General features: G+C 41.6%; 1 protein-coding gene across 1 annotated transcript in view; it reads right to left on the bottom strand.

Moving 5' to 3' along the window:
* Positions 1–10,611, bottom strand: part of TNFSF11 (TNF superfamily member 11) — a gene marked incomplete at both ends in the record, with an annotated part of 34,962 nt that extends 24,351 nt beyond the window's left edge. The window contains 2 exons of the mRNA XM_079721826.1: positions 2,800–2,967; positions 10,375–10,611. Of these exons, the coding sequence (XP_079577952.1) occupies positions 2,800–2,967; positions 10,375–10,611 (405 nt within the window). The remainder of the gene's footprint in view (positions 1–2,799; positions 2,968–10,374) is intronic.
* Between the last annotated feature and the right edge of the window lie 12,556 nt (positions 10,612–23,167).

Here is a 23,167-nt window from a genome sequence, read left to right as displayed (position 1 = left end):
TGAAACTAACACAATATTGTAAATCAACTATACTTCAATAAGAAAAGAATAGCAAATTGAGTATTAGATTAATAGATAGCTCAGTAGATCCTCTTTTTCCCAATGTAGATCAGGATTTTTAACGATAATTTTAAATTGAGGGTCTTGCAAATGTTATGTCTTTCTCTCCTCCACTAATACACTATCCTTCAACATATAGCTTAAAATGCCTTAAGAATAGGCTGTTTAATTACTTACTGTATTAATTAAATTAATTAATTATACATCTTAAATAGACCTAGAAGTTTCCTAAGGATAGTATATAATCAACATGTTTATTGCTGCTGGTGATAAAAGTGTCACAGTGGTTTTCTGCAACTTGCTTCAGTGTCCTATTGTTTTGTCCTATTGCATGTTTAGAAAAATGATCAAACCTGCTCTATCTAAACTTTTAAAATATGTCTTTGATTAAATCATCAACAGTGACAATGAATTAGTAATAATCATGATAAAAGTAATATATAAACATTTAATGAGTGCATACTATATTTCCAGTACTGTGCTTAGGTCCTTTACATCTTTTATTTCAAATCAGCCACAGTCCTGCTATGGAGGGATTGTGAGCTCCACTTTTTAAAGATGAGGAAGCCAAAGCGAAGAAATGTTAAGTATTTTCCAAGATCACATTTATTTAATCATAAGTCTGACTTCACATGCCACGATTTTTCCCACAAAATATATATGAATTAAGATGATGTGAGCAGAGGTAAATACAGTATAGTAGCCATTAAATTTCCAATTTCTTTCCATAGTAAAAAATCAGAAGTTAGTCATTTTTCTCTTATTTTTAGTAGTTTAATTTTTTGCAAAAGCAGAAAAAGAAAATGTTATAGAACTTTAAAACATGAATTAGACTAGTGGAATTGCTGTTGCTGTAGCTCAAAAATTACAATGTAAGATAAAAAGATCAAATTTAAACCCACATTTTAAAATATGCATCTACTGCGTAAAGCTAAGCACCTACACACTATAATGAAAATGTAATATTTTTAAGCCATAGCTCTTATAGATATTAGAATAATATGTACTTCCTTGATTCTATGATTTTTGTGTGTGTGTGGTACATGGGCCTCTCACTGTGTGGCCTCTCCCGTTGCGGAGCACAGGCTTCGGACGCGCCAGCTCAGCGGCCATGGCTCAAGGGCCTAGCTGCTCCGCGGCATGTGGGATCTTCCCGAACCGGGGCATGAACCCGTGTCTCCTGCATCGGCAGGCAGGCTCTCAACCACTGCGCCACCAGGGAAGCCCGATGTATTATTTTCATATTTCAGAATCTCTGAAATTGATGCAACGAGAATCTATAATGATCATGTTTAATTCTTCAGTTAAAATTTTTTTCTTTCTTTGTGATGCATGAAATAAAGTAAGCTGAAAATTCGTGGTATCTTAGATTTGTTGAAATATAGCAAATATCAGTTTTAAGGGTTATATAAAACAGCTTTATCGCCCTACTTCTATGTCCAATACATATCCTCTTTTTATTATTTTATTTTTTTATTTTTGCAGTACTCGGGCCTCTCACTGTTGTGGCCTCTCCCGTTGTGGAGCACAGGCTCCAGACGCGCAGGCCCAGCGGCCATGGCTCACGGGCCCAGCCGCCCCGCGGCATGTGGGATCTTCCCGGACCGGGGCACGAACCCATGTCCCCTGCATCGGCAGGCGGACTCTCAACCACTGCGCCACCAGGGAAGCCCCCCATATCCTCTTTTTAAAAAATGCTATTACTATTTGTGAATCTTTAAGAAAAAAACTAATTAAATTTTAGTTTAGATTCAAGGCATTTGAGAACTTTAGTATTTACTCTAAGATAATCAGAGATAGCCCAGGGAGTTGCAAACTAGAGGTTGGGATGTATGAGCGGATGCAGGAATCCATGCAGATGTGCACGCACGTATGCAATGTATACAGATGTGCATGCACTGGAGTCACAGGATTCTACCTGGTTTTTGGGTAGAAGTAAAATAATTGCAAGGCTGCAGAATTCTCAAGTGACTTTATCCAGGAAAGTAAAGCAGGCAGTTATTACAGGGTTTCTCAGTTGAGGCTGTCGGTGTAGAGAAGTCATCTGTCTTCTCTGTCCCCATCTCCTCCCTTCTCACCCAGCTCTCCCGGAGAATGAAAAATGGACAGAGAATTTCCATCTCACCCACCACACCAATTCTTGCTCTACTCGCTTTACCCCCTCACTTCGGATGACAACAGTGGACCAGCTCTAGTTATTCTCAACAGAGACCTGGATCCACAGATGTGGAATAGAGGTTCCTACAATTGTAAAACCAAATATAAAGGAAGTGGCCAGCAGAGAATCCTGTGAGCTAAAGGAATGTCTTCTAAGGCTGGGAATTCAAACTAGCAAACTAACCCACTGACTACCACAAACCATCTTTGTCCTCCTTCCAAGTGTGAATGTAAATCCCTCCTCCAAAATAAGAGAAGAAAAAGAAAGAAAAAAAAGAAAAGAAAGAAAGGAAGGAAGGAAGAAAGAAAAAGAAGGAAAGAAAGAAAGGAAGGAAGGAAGGAAGGAAGAAAGAAAGAGAGAAAGGAAGGAAAGAAAAGAATATCTGCATGAATGTTGCTGGTCACCAAAACTAACCACTACCAACTTCAAAAGAATTCTGCTAATCCCGCAAAAAATTCTCTTTAGCTCTTTTACAAATTATTAAAATAAAAAAGAACAAAGTCAACAGCACTTAGCCAGTTTTAATTTTCAATATTAGGAGAGTCAGTGAGGGCCCTTGACTTATCTCAATGTGGACTCACCTTTTGCACAGCTGCTTGAAAGGCCTGTTTAATTCTCTTACACGAATCAGGTACTAATTTTGAGTCTTGACTCTCCAGAGTTGCGTCTTGCAAATCCGTGTTTTCATGGAATTTGAAAATTCTATTAATGCAGTGAGTGTCATCTTCTGATATTCTATTAGGATCCATCTGAGGGGGGAAAAATGTGAGGACGTCAGAGTGGTTATCACTGATCATTCTGTTATTCAATAAAGTGTGACTTAAGGACAAACGAATTCATTCTTGCAAGAGTCATTATGTCCCCAACAACTAATAGTTAATACAGTTACCATCGAGTTGGTGAAAAAATTGACTTCTTTTTTTTTTTTTTTGCGGTATGCGGGCCTCTCACTGTTGTGGCCTCCCCCGTTGTGGAGCACAGGCTCCGGACGCGCAGGCTCAGCGGCCATGGCTCACGGGCCCAGCTGCTCCGCAGCATGTGGGATCTTCCCGGACCGGGGCACGAACCCGTGTCCCTTGCATCGGCAGGCGGACTCTCAACCACTGCGCCACCAGGGAAGCCCTCTAATTCATTTTTATGAGTAGCTGACTACCATCCACAACACACCTGTACACATGTGATTCATGGGGAAATTATCAAAATCGTCTGACATTGTAAAAGTGCTCACTGAGGGGAGGGGAATCAAAGAAATGACATGTGTTCAGTACAGGGAGAGACGGCCTTTTATCTTTAAGTCCCCCCCATGCAGCACACTATGTGGGATTATGAAGCCCACTTGGATGTTCAAAGCATGAAACCTATGTAAGTCAGGTGAAATTAACATCATGTTCAGCTCCCATGTTTGCCTGGCCTTTTCCCTTAATCAATGTGTGTTTTAATCAGCTGAAGAAGGGAGGGAGAAATCCATTTCCTAGCCCCAAAGAAAATCTAAAGCCATAAGCATAATTTCCCTTGTCGTTGATCCTCTCATCAGTTTTCTTAACCTGGAGTGGCACGTCTGTCAGAGGGTGCCTAAGAATGTGTGTGGTGATACTTGGTGTGAGCTGGGATGAGGAGGGCTCATGGTGTGAGCAAGCTCCATGGATACATGCTGAGGGGATGCTAAAATTCTTGTAGTGTACTGGATAGTCTCACCCAAAATATCCCCATCAAGCTATTAGCTGGTCCCCTGGTTAAAACAGGTGCCAGCATAAGCATTTCTTTAAGTATTACTCTTAAAATTGTCTGCCAGCTCCTCCTGGGGCTCCTACAAGCCTTTGTAGTGGTGTCAACTGCCAAGTAAACAGTAGAGGTAATTAGCTACCTGATTGTTTTAATTGGTTTAATTTTTAAGTGGTTTAATTTATTTTCCTCTTCTTTCAAAAAAGTCAAGGTACTTCATGTGCATTTGCTTATGACTAGGTACAGGCTAGATGAAAAAAAGGGAAAATTATGTAAGTTTCCAATAACCAAAGCCCAGTCAATTAATATCAAGTCTCTCGTTCCCTGGTTTAATCATCTTTTTGAAAGTCATCGGAAGATGTGCAGGTTTATTAACCAGCTGTCAGAAGTAACCTAAGAAAGTACCCTATCCATACCTGAGATTCTCAAAATGAAATAATAGCCTTTCAACAAATGTGCACCCACTAATACAAATTTTATCATTCCACTTTTGCACGGGGTGACTCAGGAGGCAAAACTATTTGCAATCCAAGTTTACTTTTTATTTCTTTAAAATAATTAGTACGAATCAGAATATCTGAGATTTTATATAAGGCAAGTGTTCAGTTCCATACTTTTTTTAAAAAGCTCACTTATACCAATAAGTTTCACAAAAAAACAGAGAAGCCTGGACAGCTGATATGAAGAGTCGTTGGGTTCAGACCTCAAGAAAGAAGAATCCTGCAAAGGCCTCAGCTGGCTCACCACCAGAAAGCCGCTGAGCTAAAGGAACAGTGTGATATTAATGGGGAAATGCCTGGGTACCCTAACATTGGTTAAGCTCCAGTCCCGCTGACAAGCTAAGTGCCATCAACAGAAGCAGCAGTACCAGCGACTCTTGCTACGGAAACTATAGTCCAATCACTTGCAGCGTTACAGGCTCACCCAGAATTTGTTAGAAATGCAGACGCTCAGGCACCACCCCAGGCAGTGCCTGTGAATCTGCATTCTAACTAGATCCCAGGTGATTCTGATGCACATTAAAGTTTGAGAAGTAATGCTTTCAAATACCAAAGATACAAATATCGATTGTCTGCTATTAAAATGTCTCCAGGGCTTCCCTGGTGGCGCAATGGTTGGGAGTCCGCCTGCCGATGCAGGGGACACAGGTTTGTGCCCCAGTCCGGGAAGATCCCACATGCCGCAGAGCGGCTGCACCTGTGAGCCATGGCCGCTGAGCCTGTGTGTCCGGAGCCTGTGCTCCGAAACGGGAGAGGCCACAACAGTGAGAGGCCCGCGTACCGCAAAAAAAAAAAAAAAAGTCTCCAAATTTCTTTGGACACCAATTTTAAAATTTTTTCACAAGTAATACCAATTAGTATTAATACAAAATTACTGAAATGGTCAATAATGGCTAAGGGTTTAATGCAAAGAAATATAATGCAAAGATTTTTGTCCCTTCTCTCTTAAAAATATGTCCATGCCCAGGTCCCACCCTTGGCCAATTTAATCAATATCCCTAAGGGGAGGTGTTTTCCTAAATGAAAGTATGGCATAATTAATTTTGATATACTCACTTATTTTGTTTATTTAAGGGTCATATGATAGAATTTTATTTTTATTATTTTTAAAATTTTATTTTATTGAAGTATAGTTGATTTACAATGTTGTGTTAGTTTCCCGTGTACAGAAAAGTGATTCAGTTGTACATATATATAACAGTTTGCATCTGCTAATCCCAAACTCCCACTCCATCCCTCCTCAACCCTGCCCGCCCTCTTGGCAACCACAAGTCTGTTCTCTATGTCTGAGTCTATTTCTGTTTCGTAAATAAGTTCATCTGTGTCATATTTTAGATTCCACATATAAGTGATATCATATGGTATTTGTCTTTCTCTGACTCACTTCACTTAGTATGATAATCTCTAGGTCCATCCATGTTGCTGCAAATAGCATTATTTCATTCTTTTTTTATGGCCGAGTAATATTCCACGGTGTATATGTACCACATCTTCTTTATCTATTCATCTGTCAATGGACAAAATTTAGGTTGTTTCCATGTCTTGGCTAATGTGAACAGTGCTGCTATGAACACAGGGTTGCATGTGTCTTAGAAATTTATTTTTAACCTGCAAGCAAATGTCTTTCTTATTCCAGTGCCCTTGCAGCTCTCCTTTCCTGAAGATGGAGACCAGGAGAAAGGGTGGCATAGAGGTGCAGGGATGCAGGGCCAGCAACACACACAGGCAAATGATGGCCTCTGCTCCTGTGGTCTCAGCATTGCAGGAGCTGCAGGGCAGGGCGCCGGACTGATGCTGGACCCTCCACATTACTCACCGAGCGGCTGGACAAATGTAACCTCTCCCCTAACAACCCATCCCCTGACACAGCAGTCTGGATAGAAAATTTATATGATGGAAAAATTGCACTTTTTAGTCTATTTTAGCTACTAACGAGATCATTTACACATTAAAAATTAGAAAAAGGTATATTTCTAGTGCTGCAAATCATTTGAAAAGCTTTTTCAGTAAATTCAACACGCAAAGCCCTAGGCTGGATGCTGTAAAGAAGGTAGTGAGCAAAACAGGCAGTCCTGACCTTCAAGGAACTTACACTCGACAGAGGAACGAAGAAACTCATCCAAAAATCACAGTAAACAGTAAATGAATTCATTGTACCTAGAAATGACTGAAAATATTAAGTGAATCTTGAATATCTGATTTAAACTGGACTTCAAAAATACAGTGATCAGATGATGTAGTTCATGTGAAAGGAACTCAATCTTTAAAAAAAAAATACTTCCTTGAAACTTAATCATCTGTAGGGTTAAATGAGGCAGGATGCTAGACATTTGTGCTACTTTGTTTTCTGTTTTTTTCAAGCAGGCAGCCTATACACCTCCACATCAGATTTTCCGTTCTCCTGTTTGGGTAACAAACAGCCCAGGGAGGTTGGTGTGCATATTGGGGGTTTGGCAGAAGGGGTTAAAAGGGGACAGAGATTGAGTTTCCTGAAAAGCTTATCTTGTAGCTAAGCTCTAAACTTTGAATATGGTTATATGGATGCTTAAAAAAAAAAAAAAAGGCACATAAATTTTAAAAGCAACTTTTTGTAAGGGTTTTTTTTTTTCCTTTGTAAACCAAAGTATGAATACTATGTGGTAAATATATAGCACAAGCCACATGCTGTTTTTTCTTTGGCAAGGTTGGTAGGGGAAAAGCCAATCTACACTGGATCTAGTACTTTTTTTTTTTTTTCTTAATCTAGGCACAAGCAATCTACAAACATTCAGGAGGCTGGTTCATGTTTAGCTATTCAAACATGAGTGGAGCAGGGGAAAATTTTTTGTCACTATGATTTTTACATTATTTGGGGGCATTTTTCTAAATGCATTTAAAACTAAATTGAATTGTTTTTTCTTGAGGATTTGCATGGCTCCCCCCTCCCATCTTTAAACAAAAACAATAAAACTGGCTCCTTTTCTTTTCTTTTTTTTTTAACTGTTAACTGCAAACATATTACCTGATATTAGATGATTTCATTCTAGTTCAAACACATTCAGAAGCCCCAAGTAGTTGACCCACAAATTTAGTGGAAATCAAAAAACTATCTCTTATTTGGTACCAAGTTCTAATCCAAGGAAGCTGATATAAGTGAAAGTGTTAAATCAGTGTCAGGTCAAACTGAATCTACTCTCTCAACTAGAACTTTGAAAGAAGGCTTCCAGCATATGTAAAAGTGGAAAGAACTGTAGACTTGTAGAGCCTCCAGGTACCCATCACCGAGCTTCAGCAATTACCAGTGCATGGCCAATCTTGTTTCATCTATAAGCAACCACTTCCCTGTTCCCCAGGCTCCCCACCTATTATTTTGCAACGAATTCCAAACATCTTATTTCATTTGTAACTACTTCCGAATGTATCTCTAAATGATTAGGACCCCTTTCAGTATTAACTGTAGATACCGTACTCAGCAAAACATAACCACATCTAGTGGAGTATCCTCCTATGAAAACATTGCTTCTAATGCCTCTCCTGTTGCGGAGCACAGGCTCCGGACGCGCCGGCTCAGCGGCCATGGCTCACGGGCCCAGCCACTCCGCGGCATGTGGGATCTTCCCGGACTGGGGCACGAACCCGCGTCCCCTGAATCGGCAGGCGGACTCTCAACCACTGCGCCACCAGGGAAGCCCAAGGAGAAGACCTTTTAAAAATGTAATACACAGTTGGGTTCAGAGTAATGGTTAATATATATTTGCATAAGTCTTGGAGAACCCCAATCTTCATGGCATTTAGGAAAACTGTACCCCGAAATTCAATGACATTAAATTCTCCATCTGAAAATTTTCTATCCATGTGACATCAAGATTGCTAGATGATCATCAGAAGGCTAGAATCCTCAGCCCACCAGGCCATTAATATTGAGAATCTCTACAAAGAAGCTGAACACTTTCTTCAACAGCCCAACAGGTCATTCTTTCCTAAATGGTCACACCGATTTCCATGGTTCCTGCCAATCTAAGCTGTTCCTGGTCCCTAGAACTCATTCATTCCCTACTGCTCTTTCAGTGCTGAATACTCACTTCACTACTACTGCTATGAAAATGCCATAACCCCAAGCTGTTAGAAAAGATAAAAGAAAACTACTGAATCTTCTGTCCCTTTTCTGAATGCTTCTCTCTTATTTGGCTAAGAATTTAAAGTCTTTTGTTCTAGGCCCCTTCATTACCTGGCATCATGCAATGCACACAATGTGGCCATTGTATGTTGAATAAATGATTCTTTTGTTTGTTTGTTTGTTTTGGGGTTTTTTTGCAGTACACGGGCCTCCGGACGTGCAGGCCCAGTGGCCAAGGATCAAGGGCCCAGCTGCTCTGTAGCACGCGGGATCCTCCCGGACCGGGGCACAAACCCGCGTCCCCTGCATCGGCAGGCGGACTCCCAACCACTGCGCCACCAGGGAAGCCCTGAATAAATGATTCTTAATTCATATTCCGTACCATTTAATAGTGTCATGTGCAATGCAGGCACTCAATATACAGACATTAAATGGTGGGGCGGGGCAGGGGGAGGAGGGGGACAGGACCACACGCTGGATGAGAAAATGGATAAATCACTCATTCTTGGCTGCAGCATACTCCAATGAAGGAAAAATGTTTCATCACTTTCATATAGATTTGTGTAATCTACGTTGCAAGTAAACCACTTGAAAGTTGTATTTTTAGAAAAACTTCCTCTCAATAGGAAAAGATTATTTTTATTAATATTCAAATACAAATTTTTAAAGCACTGCACATTGTATGTCTACCTTTTAGTAGACAAACTAGTTCTATAACATGCAAATTAGTGGATACTGAATATTTAACAAAAAGCCTATGATTACAAGTAATGGAGTTCAAGACTCTGGCACACGTCAAAAACCCATACAGCCCAGGCAATGTCTTGCCCTGATGCATTCAATTTGGTTTAGTAATCACCTTTGAATCTGAAAACAAATGAAGTCCAAACCCAAGTCTCTTTTCCCATAAAAAAAAAAAAAAATGCACAGTCAGCCCCCCACTTCCTTTGAGAAAGAGTTCACAGCACCAGACAAGAACACTTGAATGAATCCAACCAACTGCACTGCAATTTCCAAGAAAACACAAGAGCATAAACCACCAGAAAGCATAAGGTTACAAATTTACCACTTCCTTTCTACTATCTCTCTGCCGTTCCTAACCGGCTTCCTCACCTTTGAAAAGCTGGTTACTTGCTAGATTGTCGCTAGGCTGTGCCGGGGGAGAGAACACCTCCACACACACTTTGCTTCCTTCCTCCGCCCACTTAGTGGGAAGAAACGAGGGCCCTTCTTTCTTCTCTCACTCCGCGCGAGCGGAGCCCGGATCCTAAGACCAGGTTTCTCTGGCCGCGCTATGTCTTTCGGTCCATCTGGCGACTTGGGCATCGCCCCCCGGGGCTCCAGCGGCTGCTGGCAGCGCACGCACTGCGCGGTGCAAAGCAACCAACCCCAGGACCCCAAATCCTCCCGGGGGTGGGTGGGAAGGGAAAGGGTCGATCCCCAACGGTAGGCGCTCAATTGTTTTTCCTGAGTGGACCTAAGTTCATTCTTTGCTTCAAGTGGGAAGTGGAAGCAGAGAAAAGTGTGCAGTCGTTTCCCAAAGAGGTGAGCGGCCAATGCGGTCTCGCCGGGGGAAATTCAAACGCACCAGGCCGGGCGAGCTCAGCTTCGGCGCGCAGCGGGGCCGGGTGCGTGCGCGAGGGCCAGAGGCCAGCGCGCCGGGCCCCGCGCCTGGCTGTGCCCCAGGCGGACGCTCCCTTTTTAGAGTCACTTTCCCCTCCCCAGATATGCAAGCTCTGGGGAGTCAAGCCGGGGGACTAGACTCCATCGCCTGCAAAGTGCTGGAGGATGAAGGCGGGTGCGCCCCGCCCGCGCGCCCCTGGGAGGCGAGCACTCACCTGCGCTCGGAAGTAAAGGAACAGGGCGACGCTGCACGCGACCTGGCCCAGCCCCAGCCCCAGCAGGGCCACGAACGTGGAGCGGGAGGCGGCGGCGGAATGGTGCGGGGCGGGCTGCGCGGGCGGCGGCGGCGGCGGGGCGTGCAGGGCACCCTCGTGCGGGGCACCGGAGCCGCCGCTGCCCATCTCCTCGGAGGCGCGCAGGTACTTGGTGTAGTCTCGGCTGGCGCGGCGCATGGCGCTCGGCCCGCCTCGCTCCGGCGCTCGCCTCCCTCCGGGGCTGTTCTGCCGGCGGCCAAGTGCAAAGGCGGCGCAGAGCCGGCGCGCGGCCAGGCGGGCCTCGACGTAGGGGCGCTCAGAGCCGGGCGCTGCTCCTGGGGCGCGCGGGCGAGCGAGGAGGGTGCCGGCCGCCCCAACTCTTATAAACCGCTTCGGGAGGGCTGGCCCCGGGAGCCAATCAGCCCCGGCCGAGCCTGCCTCTTCCACTCCCACCCCTGGCTCCCCTTCCTTCCTTTCGCCCTCCCTCCCTTACTCTCTCCCTGAAAGGCCTCCTCCCTCCCCATCGGGGCCCTCGGAGGAGGAGGCTGTGGGTTGTTCTAGCGGTTCCAGAGGCCACTTGCCCATCCTCAGCGGCCTTTCTGGAGGTCCAAGAGATGGGCTGGGGGAGATGCAGATGAATGCCTTGGTCAAGGATAAAGGTGACATCGCAGACATTCCTGGGGCAGTTAGCATCCCCGAGCCTCAGTTTCCCCTATAGGATTTAGAAAGTTGGACTTGGTGATGTCTGAAGGCCCTTCCTATTTGCCTCTCCTCCTCCCACCACCCCCGTCACATTTTTTTTTTTTTTTTTTTTTTTTTTTTTTAGCAAGGAACACCCTCAGAGATCCTGAGGGTGCAGCCTCTAGCATGTTTCCAAATATAGGTTCCGAAATATGTATTTTGGCAGGCTTAGGAAACCAGAACCCTCTTCCCAAACCCCTGTTTCTGCACCCTCAAAGTGGCTTTAAATGAGGCAGATTTTGAATGTGGCAGCAGAGAGCCGATAGGCACCAACTGTGACTTAAAAAAAGAAATTTGGTACAGAGAGAGGGGTAAGACCCAGTAACTTTACATATAGGACCATATATATGAAGAGAGTTCAGTCACATGCCATTCCTACTGCTTGGCAGTTACTTTCCTTCAGTGTCCTAAAAATAAGAGAGGTATACACCCAGAGGCGGGCCACCCAGGAGCGCTCATCCAGCTGTCAATCAGGAAAGAAAGATGTTACACAAAGCTGAGGTATAATTAAATGTTGGTTTCCTTGCTAAGGAAAACTTTTTTAAAAGTCTGTCTTCAGAATTGTGCCCCTTGGTAAGAAAATGAGAATACGAACATTGCTCACAGATTCTGATACAGCTTCAGCAGGAAGGAACAGGGGTACTGGCCAATTTAAACACCTATAAAAACTTAGGATGTTTTCACTTTTTGTTACTACGTTTGAATTTTGTGTCCTCTTTCTGCATAGTTCTCAAAAGGGCATTTCATAGGGAAGATTTTTCACAAATGGCACATCTCTGAGTTACTAAAACTCGTGTTCGCAATTAAACACTTAGAACTCAGCACGTGTTGAGGAAGGGCAATTAGGATGGGTAAAAAATAAACACCCAGATGAAATGATTTGTTCAAATTCAAAGATGCTTTTAGCATTCATTTGTGTATGTATCTCAAGTTGGATGAGGAAAGAGGGAAAAACACAATTTTCAAACTCCAACAGAGAAACAACAAATGTTGATCTTCTATTCCATGCAGTCTGAGCCTCTTCTTACTTTTTGTTGGTTAACTTTGGGAAGTAATGGTTGTTTTCCCTCTCTTTCTCTTCCTTCTCCTTTTTCTTCTTTTGGGAAACAATTCTATACTTCATCCTTTTTATAAATCTCGACTAGAATCAAAGATTTTTAAAAATGTGTCATAATAACTACACCCACGGTGACATTACTGTAGAGCCCTTTCCATTCTTTTTCAATTTTTTTTTTTTTTTTTTTTTTTTTTGCAGTACGCGGGCCTCTCACCTCTGTGGCCTCTCCCGTTGCGGAGCACAGGCTCCGGACGCACAGGCTCAGCAGCCATGGCTCACGGGCCCAGCCGCTCCGCAGAATGTGGGATCTTCCCAGACCGGGGCACGAACCTGCGTCCCCTGCATCGGCAGGCGGACTCTCAACCACTGCGCCACCAGGGAAGCCCTCAATGTTTTATACATGTCTTTTATTCCTTGGCATCTTGATCCTCAGATTAGAAGAAGTTCCCTCAAATCTCTGAATCTGTTCAGTTGTGTTTGACCTAGTCGCTTCATGGATAGGACCGTATATTACATTCCTACAGAGTTCTTCATGCGACATTCCTCCTGCAAGGCAGTTATTTTCCTTTCCTATCCTAAAGGTGTCATCCCTCTGTGTTCCTGCATCCACAGGCTGGACTGGAAACTCCACTGTCAGTCCACTTGTTGCTTCTTCAAAGGTAATGAAACTTTCTGGCCTATTAATTAATTTATTTATTTGTCAACATTTCACTCCCTAATTACTCGACATTCGCTTAATAAAAGGGGTGGTCCCATGGTCGGCTTCGCTTGGAAAATCCTGCGTTAAACAAAATTAGTTGTTTTTTGTTGAATGCGGATCATATCAGTGACATGAATGTACAAATGTATTTTGTAAATCTCCAGAAAAGGGGTTTGGTATTCTCTGTTTTTCAAAAAGTTTTCATCCTTTTTTTTTTTTTTTTGAAGGGATGGGAGGTTCACATATCAAGGGTTTAAGAAACAAATTTTGGTAAAAACCAGATGAGAAACATCTGTAGAACACGAATGGACAGTGCAGCACAAATGGCCTGTATGTCAGTAAAATAGTCCGTAGCCCGGGGAACCTACAGGACTGAACGAACAGGAAGAGAAGAGACCAGAACAGGACCATGGAGGATACTGAAGACTCTGTCAGATTGGGAAAAAGCATTCAGATCCATTTTATTTAATTTTTATTTTTTTAATTTTTATCTTATATTGGAGTATCGTTGATTAACCATGTTGTGTTAGTTTCAGGTGCAGCAAAGTGATTCTGTTATACATATCCATGTATCTATTCTTTTTCAAATTCTTTTCCCATTTAGGTTATCACAGAGTTCCCTGTGCTATACAGTACAGATCCATTTTAAAGCATCATTCTGGCCATCCGAAGCATTTCCACAGACCTGCAGGTTTCAGTCCTTGCCAGGGCTTCATGGAGCCCCTCTTAAACACCACTGGCCCAGCAGGTGACTCTCAAGCTCCTTACCATGTTTTAGATCAACTTCAGGTTCCTATTGCTTCATTGCCTCACTTTTTCCCCCTGCAGCCTTACACTTTATGCCCCAGCAACACAGGACTGCTTACACCCTCCCATTTCTTGCCCTTATACCTTTGGTCATTCAGTGTCTTCTACCAGGATTGATCACCCTGACTTTTTCACCTGATTATTTCCTTATCTTCAAACATTCAGTTAAGGTCCCTTGTCCTTAGGAAGCTTTTCCTTATAGCCCACCACCCCCAGGCTGTCTGTCACGCCCCACTATTTCTATCTAATTCCTTATTACATGATGTGCATATGTTTATCATAGTTCTGAAACTTTTTTTTATGATCTTTACTTTGCTTCTCTGTCTCACCTACTAGACTGTAAGCTCCCTGAGGGAAGTCATGACCTTTGTATTCCTACTGCCTTAACACAGTGCTTCATGAAGGTCTGTGAAATGAATGAGTAATTAAAAAAAAAAAGTAAACTTTTCTGACATTCCAATAACAGAGGGCTGAACTGGGGAGAACACTAAGTGTTAAATAGAAAACTACCCTGAATAACATCACTCTCTAATTACACTGATAACCTAATCTGACTAGGAAAACATACAGCAAACTTAAGGGCATAACATGCCCAGACAATAAGGAGAAATAGATATATGTATTTTTTAAGGCTAATATTGTAGAATTTTATTATCAAGCTTATAGAACTTAAGAAAATTTGAACCTGAGTGACTTTCAGATTTTATGTAATTATCTATACACTAGCAGCTCTGAAACGTTTTAGTCTCAGAATCTGTTTACTCTCTTACAATGGAAATTTCCAAAAGCTTTTTTTTAATGTGAGTTGTAGCTGTCAATGTTTACCATATTAAAAATTCAAACAGAGAAACGTTTGCTCATTTGCGGTAACAACATTAACATTATTTATGAAATATAGATCATTTTAAAAATAAAAATATAAGTGAATAAGACTGCATTGTTTATGTTTGCAAATCTCTTTAATAGAAGACAGCTGTATTCTTCTGTCTGCTTCTGTACTCACTCTGATGTGATACATTATTTTTGTCAAAGTGTATGAAGAAAATACAGCCTCACACAAACATATAGTTAGAAAAAGGAAGAATATTTTAATTGCCTTTTCTGATAATTGTGGTGTTTTCCTTTTCTACTACACCAGAACTCAACAAGTGGTCACTTCTTAGCCATTATTTGGACTATGGAATCTAAAACCATCAGTGGAGTTTTCCTCCTCTGTTACAATAATATCCATTGATCTATATTTTTATTTGAATGGTTCTCTTACCCAGGGATGATTTATAACACTGGTCATTTGGAAAATATTCATTCACTGTGTTCCACAGATTTTCTAAGTGTTGACATATTTCATTATACAATATCAAAAACCTACATTCACTAATATCACCACTGATTTTATCAGGAAAGTCTTTACTATTGGGAAGCTGTTAAGTTCACAGAGGCAAATAGGAGTTTTTCAAAGTTCTAATTTGTCCTTGAAAACTTGAATTGTATTGGCAACAAATACTGCCAATTGCTTTTCTTGAACTGACAGACTCACTTTGTTCATTTTTCAAATGAACAAATACCCAAGTCTGAAAGGCGTAAATGTTTGTCATTAATTCATCTTACAACTTGAACAATGACTTGAATGCTTTTTCTCATGACAATCCTACTTAGTTATGTAGCAGAAGTGCCTCAATGCAGACATCCCATTTTGTCCCATGTAATATAAAAAAATGTATATTCAAGTATTAAGACTTAATAAAAATAATAGTTTTTACTCCATCAAAGATTTTTTTTAACTATTTAAAAAAAAAAACCTCTGAAGTGTGTAGCAGTGAAGAATACATGACTACTAACACAGTTTTCATGTCAACTGTACTGATTTACGCTATGGCTCCAGCATTTTATACATTGGTGCAAATGCCTACAAAGTAGAAAAGCAAGTTATGATCTTAGTATTACTATAAAAGTAGCTCAGATCTTGAGGATCCCCTGAATGGGTCTCAGGGACCTCAGAGGTCTGAGGACCACACTTTGAGAACCACTAATCTGTACATGTCTTCTGCAATGGTGGACACACAGGAAGTGACCGACAAGGAAGGTGTTTCCTCACCTTACCAGGCGGCTAGCTTAAGGAGGGCCAGTGGGATTCTCCCAGGGCTGGGAATTTCAAGTAATTCCCAATGTCTCTCAGGATGCATGTGGATCACCTGTCCAGAGCCTCTCAGGAAGCTATGGGATTGTTTTTTCAGATTTTCCAGAGTCTGTTAATGCTTAGGTCTACTCATTGCTGTCAGTAATTTTGTCCAGAAATTAGCCTGTGCTTTTCTGTTTCTCTACTGAATCCTCAGGACGTGAAGCCTCAGGTAAACCTCCCATCCCCACATACTACATACTTTATTCTTTGAGATGGGAGTGAGAGGGTGACAAAGGTATTTGATGCCAGCTTCCCAACATGCTTCTTCCCTCCTCTTTGCCTCTAAATCAGCCTTTTGTCATTTCTTGCCTGTAGTACTAAAACAGCTTCCCTCTTGTCCTTTTTCCCACCAACCTCCTCCTACTTAAACCTGTTTCCAGAAGAATCTATCATGTGCAGCTGGCTGTATCATTTTCCCATTTGAAACTGGTCAGTGGCCTGTGATTACTTACGCTACAAACTCCTTCTTAATTTTTTCCCATCTGTATCTTTAGCCTCATCCTCCATCACTTTCTCCATGTACTTAAAGTTCTAGTTTTAGAACATAAAGAAAAATTGATAATTTCCCTATACTCTGTGCTATTTATTTCAAACTCCTGTGTCTTTGTTCATGTTGACAACTATTCATGCAACAAACATTTACTGAATACCAGCCACGAGTCTGGCACTGTGGTGAACATAGGAGGTATGATGCTGAGTGAGATACATAGTTGTCACCACAGAGCTTACATTCTAAGACGAATGTTGCACTTACACTGAAAGAACAAAAACCTAATAAATGCAAAAAGAAAACGATGTGCATTATTTCCTGCCCCTGCAATGGGACTTTAAAACCATTCAGTAGGGCTTCCCTGGTGGCGCAGTGGTTGAGAGTCCGCCTGCCGATGCACGGGGCGCGGGTTCGTGCCCCGGTCCGGGAGGATCCCACATGCCGCGGAGCGGCTGGGCCCGTGAGCCATGGCCGCTGAGCCTGTGCATCCGGAGCCTGTGCTCCGCAACAGGAGAGGCCACAACAGTGAGAGGCCCGCGTACCGCCAAAAAAAAAAAAAAAAAAAGATCAACAAGATGCAGAGATGAAAATGATGCAGGGAAATTTAAAGGGACTGAATTCTATATGAACAATCTTTCCTAGGGGAGAAAATATCACTAGCCACTTTTCTCCCGGAGAGCATTTGCCAAGCAAACACAGGCAAGTGTAGGTAGGATCAAGTTTGCTACAGGCAGAGAGATTCTACCGGAAAAGACATGACACATTAAAATCTGGAGGAACTCCAAATGCCTAGGTAGTTTTCTCCAACTACTTGTTTTCTCCTTCACAGGACTTTTTCTGAGTACTGGGCAGCTTACAAGGCTGGGGGACTGGATTGAGACGGTAGAGAGGGATCTCCCGGAAGTCTCACAGTGTATGTGAGAGAATATTACTGGAGAGAAAGGTTTACAATAAGCACTAAACAAATACAGCCTCCAAGATATTTGAAACAAGAGTTGTGCTGAAGCTAATTAAAGCTACGGCCTAGCTCAATTTCTGATTGGATTGAAGTCCTCCTCACCTTAGCTGCAAAATAATATCTACGTCAGTTCTTTGGTACACAGTGTCTGGTGTGCAGATTTTAAAATTACATGACATGATAGGAAGTTAAATGTGTGTTCATAATCATGAGGAAAAAATATATCCAATAGAGGCAGATCAGCAGATGACCCAAATATTGGAAATAGTAGGCAAGGATTTAAAAATAACTATTATAAGTATAATAAGGAACATAGAGGAAAAGATAAGGAAAATAAATGAAAAGATAGACTATTTCAGCAGAGAAATGGAATGGTTTAAAAATAATCAAATGGATATTCTAGAAAATAAAATAAAAATAAGACACCTGAAATTAAGAATTCATTAGATTTTTGTAATAGCAGACTGAATACAAAATGGGATCAATGAATTCAAAGGCAGTTCAACAGAAAAGTTCCAAACTGAGGCACACAGAGGAAAATAATTAGGAAACAACAGAATATATCATTAGAAATATGTGGAACATTATCAAATGATCTAACATATGTGTAATTAGAGTTCCAGAAAGAAAGGAAAGAATGGGGAAGGAGCTACACATAATGAGATTACTGTGAGAATTTTCCAAACTGATTAAAAACATCAACCCATGGATTCAAAAAGCCAGGAAACCCCAAACAGGCATATACAAAGAAATTCACACCTAGACACACCATAATCACACTGCTAACATCTATATTCTTAGAAACAGTAACTCCTATTTTTCTTTTCCTTTTAGGTGGAAATCTCAGACAAGTCTCATAATTTTTTTGTTCACACTTAAATAATAAAATGTCTTCTGGACACTTTTAGTCATGAGAATACCCTTGGTTTAGTCATTCAAAGGAGGAATTCAGTTTAATAATAACAATGTTGATTCATTTAAAGTTAAATTCTCTTTCCTCCCACAGTTTAGAAAAATGAGTCTGGAAAATTTACGGAGGGGTGCAGCTGTGTCTTGGGTGGAGTCAAGAGCAGCCAAGGAAGGGGCACAGTTATAGCCTGGATTGGTGCTCTTTGGGCTTGGTGGCTGAATGGTCAGAGCTAATCTTTTCCTGGGGCATTTTCATGTTCCCATGAAGACTTTCCCACCAAAAAACATCTGACTGAAGTGCCCTGTCCTCTGGCTAATTATTTAAAATTCCCGCCTCGGTTTCTGTAACCTGTCTCTGGCTAGAAGCCCTTTTGGTTGGAGTCCCGTTCAATATTATCCTCAGATTGTCTCCCCCTTGGTTGCCCACATCATGTCCCTGGGTACACAGTTCTGCCCTGTTGTCCGTGAAAGCATATTTTGCTCCCAGTGCAGCTTCATCTTAGCCCTGCCACCTGACAGGCTGCTTTAGACCTACCACTTCCCTTTGGTCTTCTTAGACATAGGCCAAATCCTGGTCGCTTTGTCATCTCAAGCTTCAGAATAAATATCAAGCATCCTAACTGGTTCTTTCAAAGCCCTTCTCGTAGTTTCTCTAAACAAACTATCTCTTTAATTTATTTATTTTAATTTTTAATTGAAGTATAACTGACATATAACCTGATATTAGTTTCAGGTGTACAACACAATGATTCAATATTTGTAGATATTGCAAAATGATCACCAAGATAAGTCTAGTTAAAATCTATCACCAAACGTAGTTTAAAAAAAGTTTTTCTTGAGATGAGAACTTTGAAGATCTACTCTCTTAGCAACTTTTAAATATGCAATACAGTATTGTCAACTATAGTCACCATACTGTATATTTCATTTCCATGACTTATTTTCTTTTATAAATTTATTTATTTATTTATTTATTTTTGGCTACGTTGGGTCTTCGTTGCTGCCCACGGGCTTTCCCTAGTTGTGGCGAGCAGGGGCTACTCTTCATTGTGGTGCACGGGCTTCTCATTGCAGTGGCTTCTCCTGTTGCGGAGCATGGGCTTTAGGCGCGCAGGCTTCAGTAGTTGTGGCACGTGGGCTCAGTAGTTGTGGCTCATGGCCTCTAGAGCTCAGGCTCAGTAGTTGTGGCACATGGGCTTAGTTGCTCCATTGCATGTGGGATCTTCCTGGATCAGGGATCGAACCCATGTCCCCTGCATTGGCAGGCGGATTCTTAACCACTGTGCCACCAGGGAAGTCCCCCCATGACTTATTAATATTGTAACTGGAAGATTGTGCTCTTGATTACTTCAATCATTTACATCCTTAACCTGGTTTCCAGATTCCTTTTCTGCAAGTAACTTTTTTTAAAATATGGGAATTTTTGCCACCTAGAATCTTATTCCCACCTTATCATTCTGTTACACAAGGAAATAACCACTTATCATATGGTGTAATTAGTAAAATGTGCTCTGGGAAAACCTAAGAGTAGTTCCTCACCTAGATCTGGGAGTTCAGAAAACACTTTTTGGAGGGAGCCATATTTAAAATGAGACCTTTGGGATGAGTAATTGTTATCCCAAACTATTGGGAAAACACACATGTAGAGGCCTAGAAGCAAAATAAGATGTATTCAAAGAACTTAAGAAGTTCAGTATAGCTTGATCAGAGTGTGAGAAAGAATTAGGCAAAGGTGATACAATGAGTGAGCCTGTGTGCCGCAGTTACTGAGCCCATGCGCCACAACTACTGAGCCCGCATGCCACAACTACTAAAGCCTGCACGCCTAGAGCCCCTGCTCTGCAACAAGAGAAGCCACCACAATGAGAAGCCCACGCACCTCAACGAAGAGTAGCCCCGGCTCACTGCACCTAGAGAAAGCCCGTGCGCAGCAATGAAGACCCAACACAGCCAAAAATAATTTTAAATTTTTTTTTTTTTTTTTAGCGGTACGCGGGCCTCTCACTGTTGTGGCCTATCCCATTGTGGAGCACAGGCTCCGGACGCGCAGGCTCAGCAGCCATGGCTCATGGGCCCAGCCGCTCCACGGCACATGGGATCCTCCCGGACCAGGGCACGAACCTGTGTCCCCTGCATCGGCAGGCAGACTCTCAACCACTGCGCCACCAGAGAAGCCCTAAAATATTTTTAAAAAGGTAATGTTAAAGAAAAAAGTAAGTTGCAAAGTGATATACATATGTATATGATATAATACCATAAGACAAAGAGACTAGAAAAATAAGCAACATTGAATCATCAAACCTTTGTCAGTCATGATAAAAATTTGAATTTCATTCCAAGAGCAATGGAGAATAATTGAAAGATTTTTATTTTCCCCTCAAGGAAATATTTAGAATAATATTTAGAATGTGCTTTGACTACAGTGTGGAGAATGAGTTTGAGGGAGGGTAGTAGAAAAAGATGGGTAGGGCAAGCCTGGCAGCTGGGAGCTGGTTACCAGACCATTGCCAACTACAGGCAAGAAATGACCACGGTGGTGGCAAAAGTGGTAGAGAGAAGTGATGGGTTCCAGAGCCGTTTAGGAAGTGGAATGCCTTGGGTTTGGTGACTGACTGGCTGTGGATGGAGAGGAAGAAGATCAAGTCAAAGATACCCACACGTTTCTGTCTTCTGCGAGTGAGTGTTGCCATCCACTGAAGGAACCCTGGCAGAAGGCCAGGTTGGATGCACTCCACCTTACAGTTAAAGAGCTGAGGTGCACCTGTGACGTTTCCTGCCAATTCTGTTTATTTGGTTGACTCTTCAACCTTTAAGTCTCAGAGCAGGTGATAACTCCTCCTAGGCTTTCCGCCCTAATTTAAACACTAGATTTTTCTAAGAGCCCTTCCTCTCTTGTCCCTTACTCACCTTTATCCTATCACTTTCTTCATGACAGTGACTTTCTCCATATGAGTGACTTCCCCCATAGACTATAAGAACCTTGAGGACACGGAATCTGTATTAGTCATTATTTAGCCTCGTCACCCAGCAAAATGCCTGGCACACAGCAGGCACTTAATTAAGGTTGTTGAATAAAGTGAGTCCTCCTGAATCTTAAAATATTGAAACAGCAATGCATATGCAAAAATATGTATGATAAGATGTTTCTGAGCAAATACACTTCAGAAATAACCAGTATGGCAGATATCATAACCACCACAACAAACATGCATTACACACTCATATGCAAAGAAGGCACTGTTAGTCTTCTAGGAAAGGTAGAAGAAAAAGCCTAAAAACTGAAGAGACTTTGTTCAAACTACTATGTACTGAATGCCTGAGCAAATGTCCTCTCATTTCTGTTGGACTATACATCTTATATTCTTTCTGTTATACTGAGCTGCCTCTCGTAAAACAGTACACAGGTTTTACCAAAGGTCCTCATGCAAAATAGAAGATGAATTAGTTATGACAAAGGAGGCAAGGATATACAAGGAGAAAAGACAGTCTCTTCAATAAGTGGTGCTGGGAAAACTGGACAGCTACATGTAAAAGAATGATTTTAGAACACTCCCTAACACCATATACAGAAATAAACTCAAAATGGATTAGAGACCTAAATGTAAGACCGGACACTATAAAACTCTCAGAGGAAAACATAGGAAGAACACTTTGACATAAATCACAGCAAGATCTTTTCTGATCCACCTCCTAGAGTAATGGAAATAAAAACAAAAATAAACAAATGGGACCTAATGAAATTTAAAAGCTTTTGCAAAGCAAAGGAAACTACAAACAAGACGAAAAGACAACCCTCAGAATGGGAGAAAATATTTGCAAATGAATCAATGGACAAAGGATTAATCTCCAAAATATGTAAACAGTTCACGCAGCTCAATATTAAAAAACAACCCAATTCAAAAATGGGCAGAAGACCTAAATAGACATTTCTCCAAAGCAGATATACAAATGGCCAAGAAGCACATGAAAAGCTGCTCAACATGACTAATCATTAGAGAAATGCAAATCAAAACTACAATGAGGTATCACCTCACACCAGTTAAAATGGGCATCATCAGAAAATATGCAAACAACAAATGCTGGAGAGGATGTGGAGAATAGAGGACCCTCTTGTACTGTTGGTGGGAATGTAAATTGATACAGCCACTATGGAGAACAGTAGGGAGGTTCCTTAAAAAACTAAAAATAGAACTACCATACAACCCAGAAATCCCACTACTGGGTATATACCCTGAGAAAACCATAATTCAAAAAGACACATTCACCCCAATGTTCACTTCAGCCCTATTTACAATAGCCAGGTCATAAAAGCAACCTAAATGCCCACTGACAGATGAATGGATAAAGAAGATGGAATATTACTCAACCATAAAAAGGAATGAAATTGGGTCATTTGTAGACACATGGATGGATCTAGGGACTGTCATACAGAGTGAAGTAAGTCAGAAAGAGAAAAACATATATCGTATATTAACGCATATATGTGGAACCTAGAAAAATGGTACAGATGAACCGATTTGCAGAGCAGAAACAGAAAAACAGATGTAGAAAACAAACGTATGGACACCAAGGGGGGCAAGTGGTGTGATGCATTGGGAGATTGGGATTGACATATATACACTAATGTATAAAATAGATAACTAATAAGAACCTGCTGTATAAAAAAATAAATAAAATAAAATTCAAAAACAAATAGAGGATGAAAGTAAGTGATTGCTTAATATACATATATCCATACCTTATTACGGAGCAAAAACTTTAAAAACTCTACCTTAAAACTAAATGGTTGAAAACAGGAACACCAGGGCCATATGTCCAGTGATGAAATCCAGGCTCTGACTCTTACTGGCGGGTAGCCTAAGTTTCTATGCCTTGGTCAACTCATTTGAAAAATATAGAAAGTGAAATTTACA

The sequence above is a fragment of the Hyperoodon ampullatus genome, assembly GCF_949752795.1.
Source record: "Hyperoodon ampullatus genome assembly, chromosome: 16".
Taxonomy (NCBI): domain Eukaryota; kingdom Metazoa; phylum Chordata; class Mammalia; order Artiodactyla; family Ziphiidae; genus Hyperoodon; species Hyperoodon ampullatus.
Note: the sequence above shows the minus strand (reverse complement) of the source record. Positions and strands in the feature narration are given on the sequence as shown.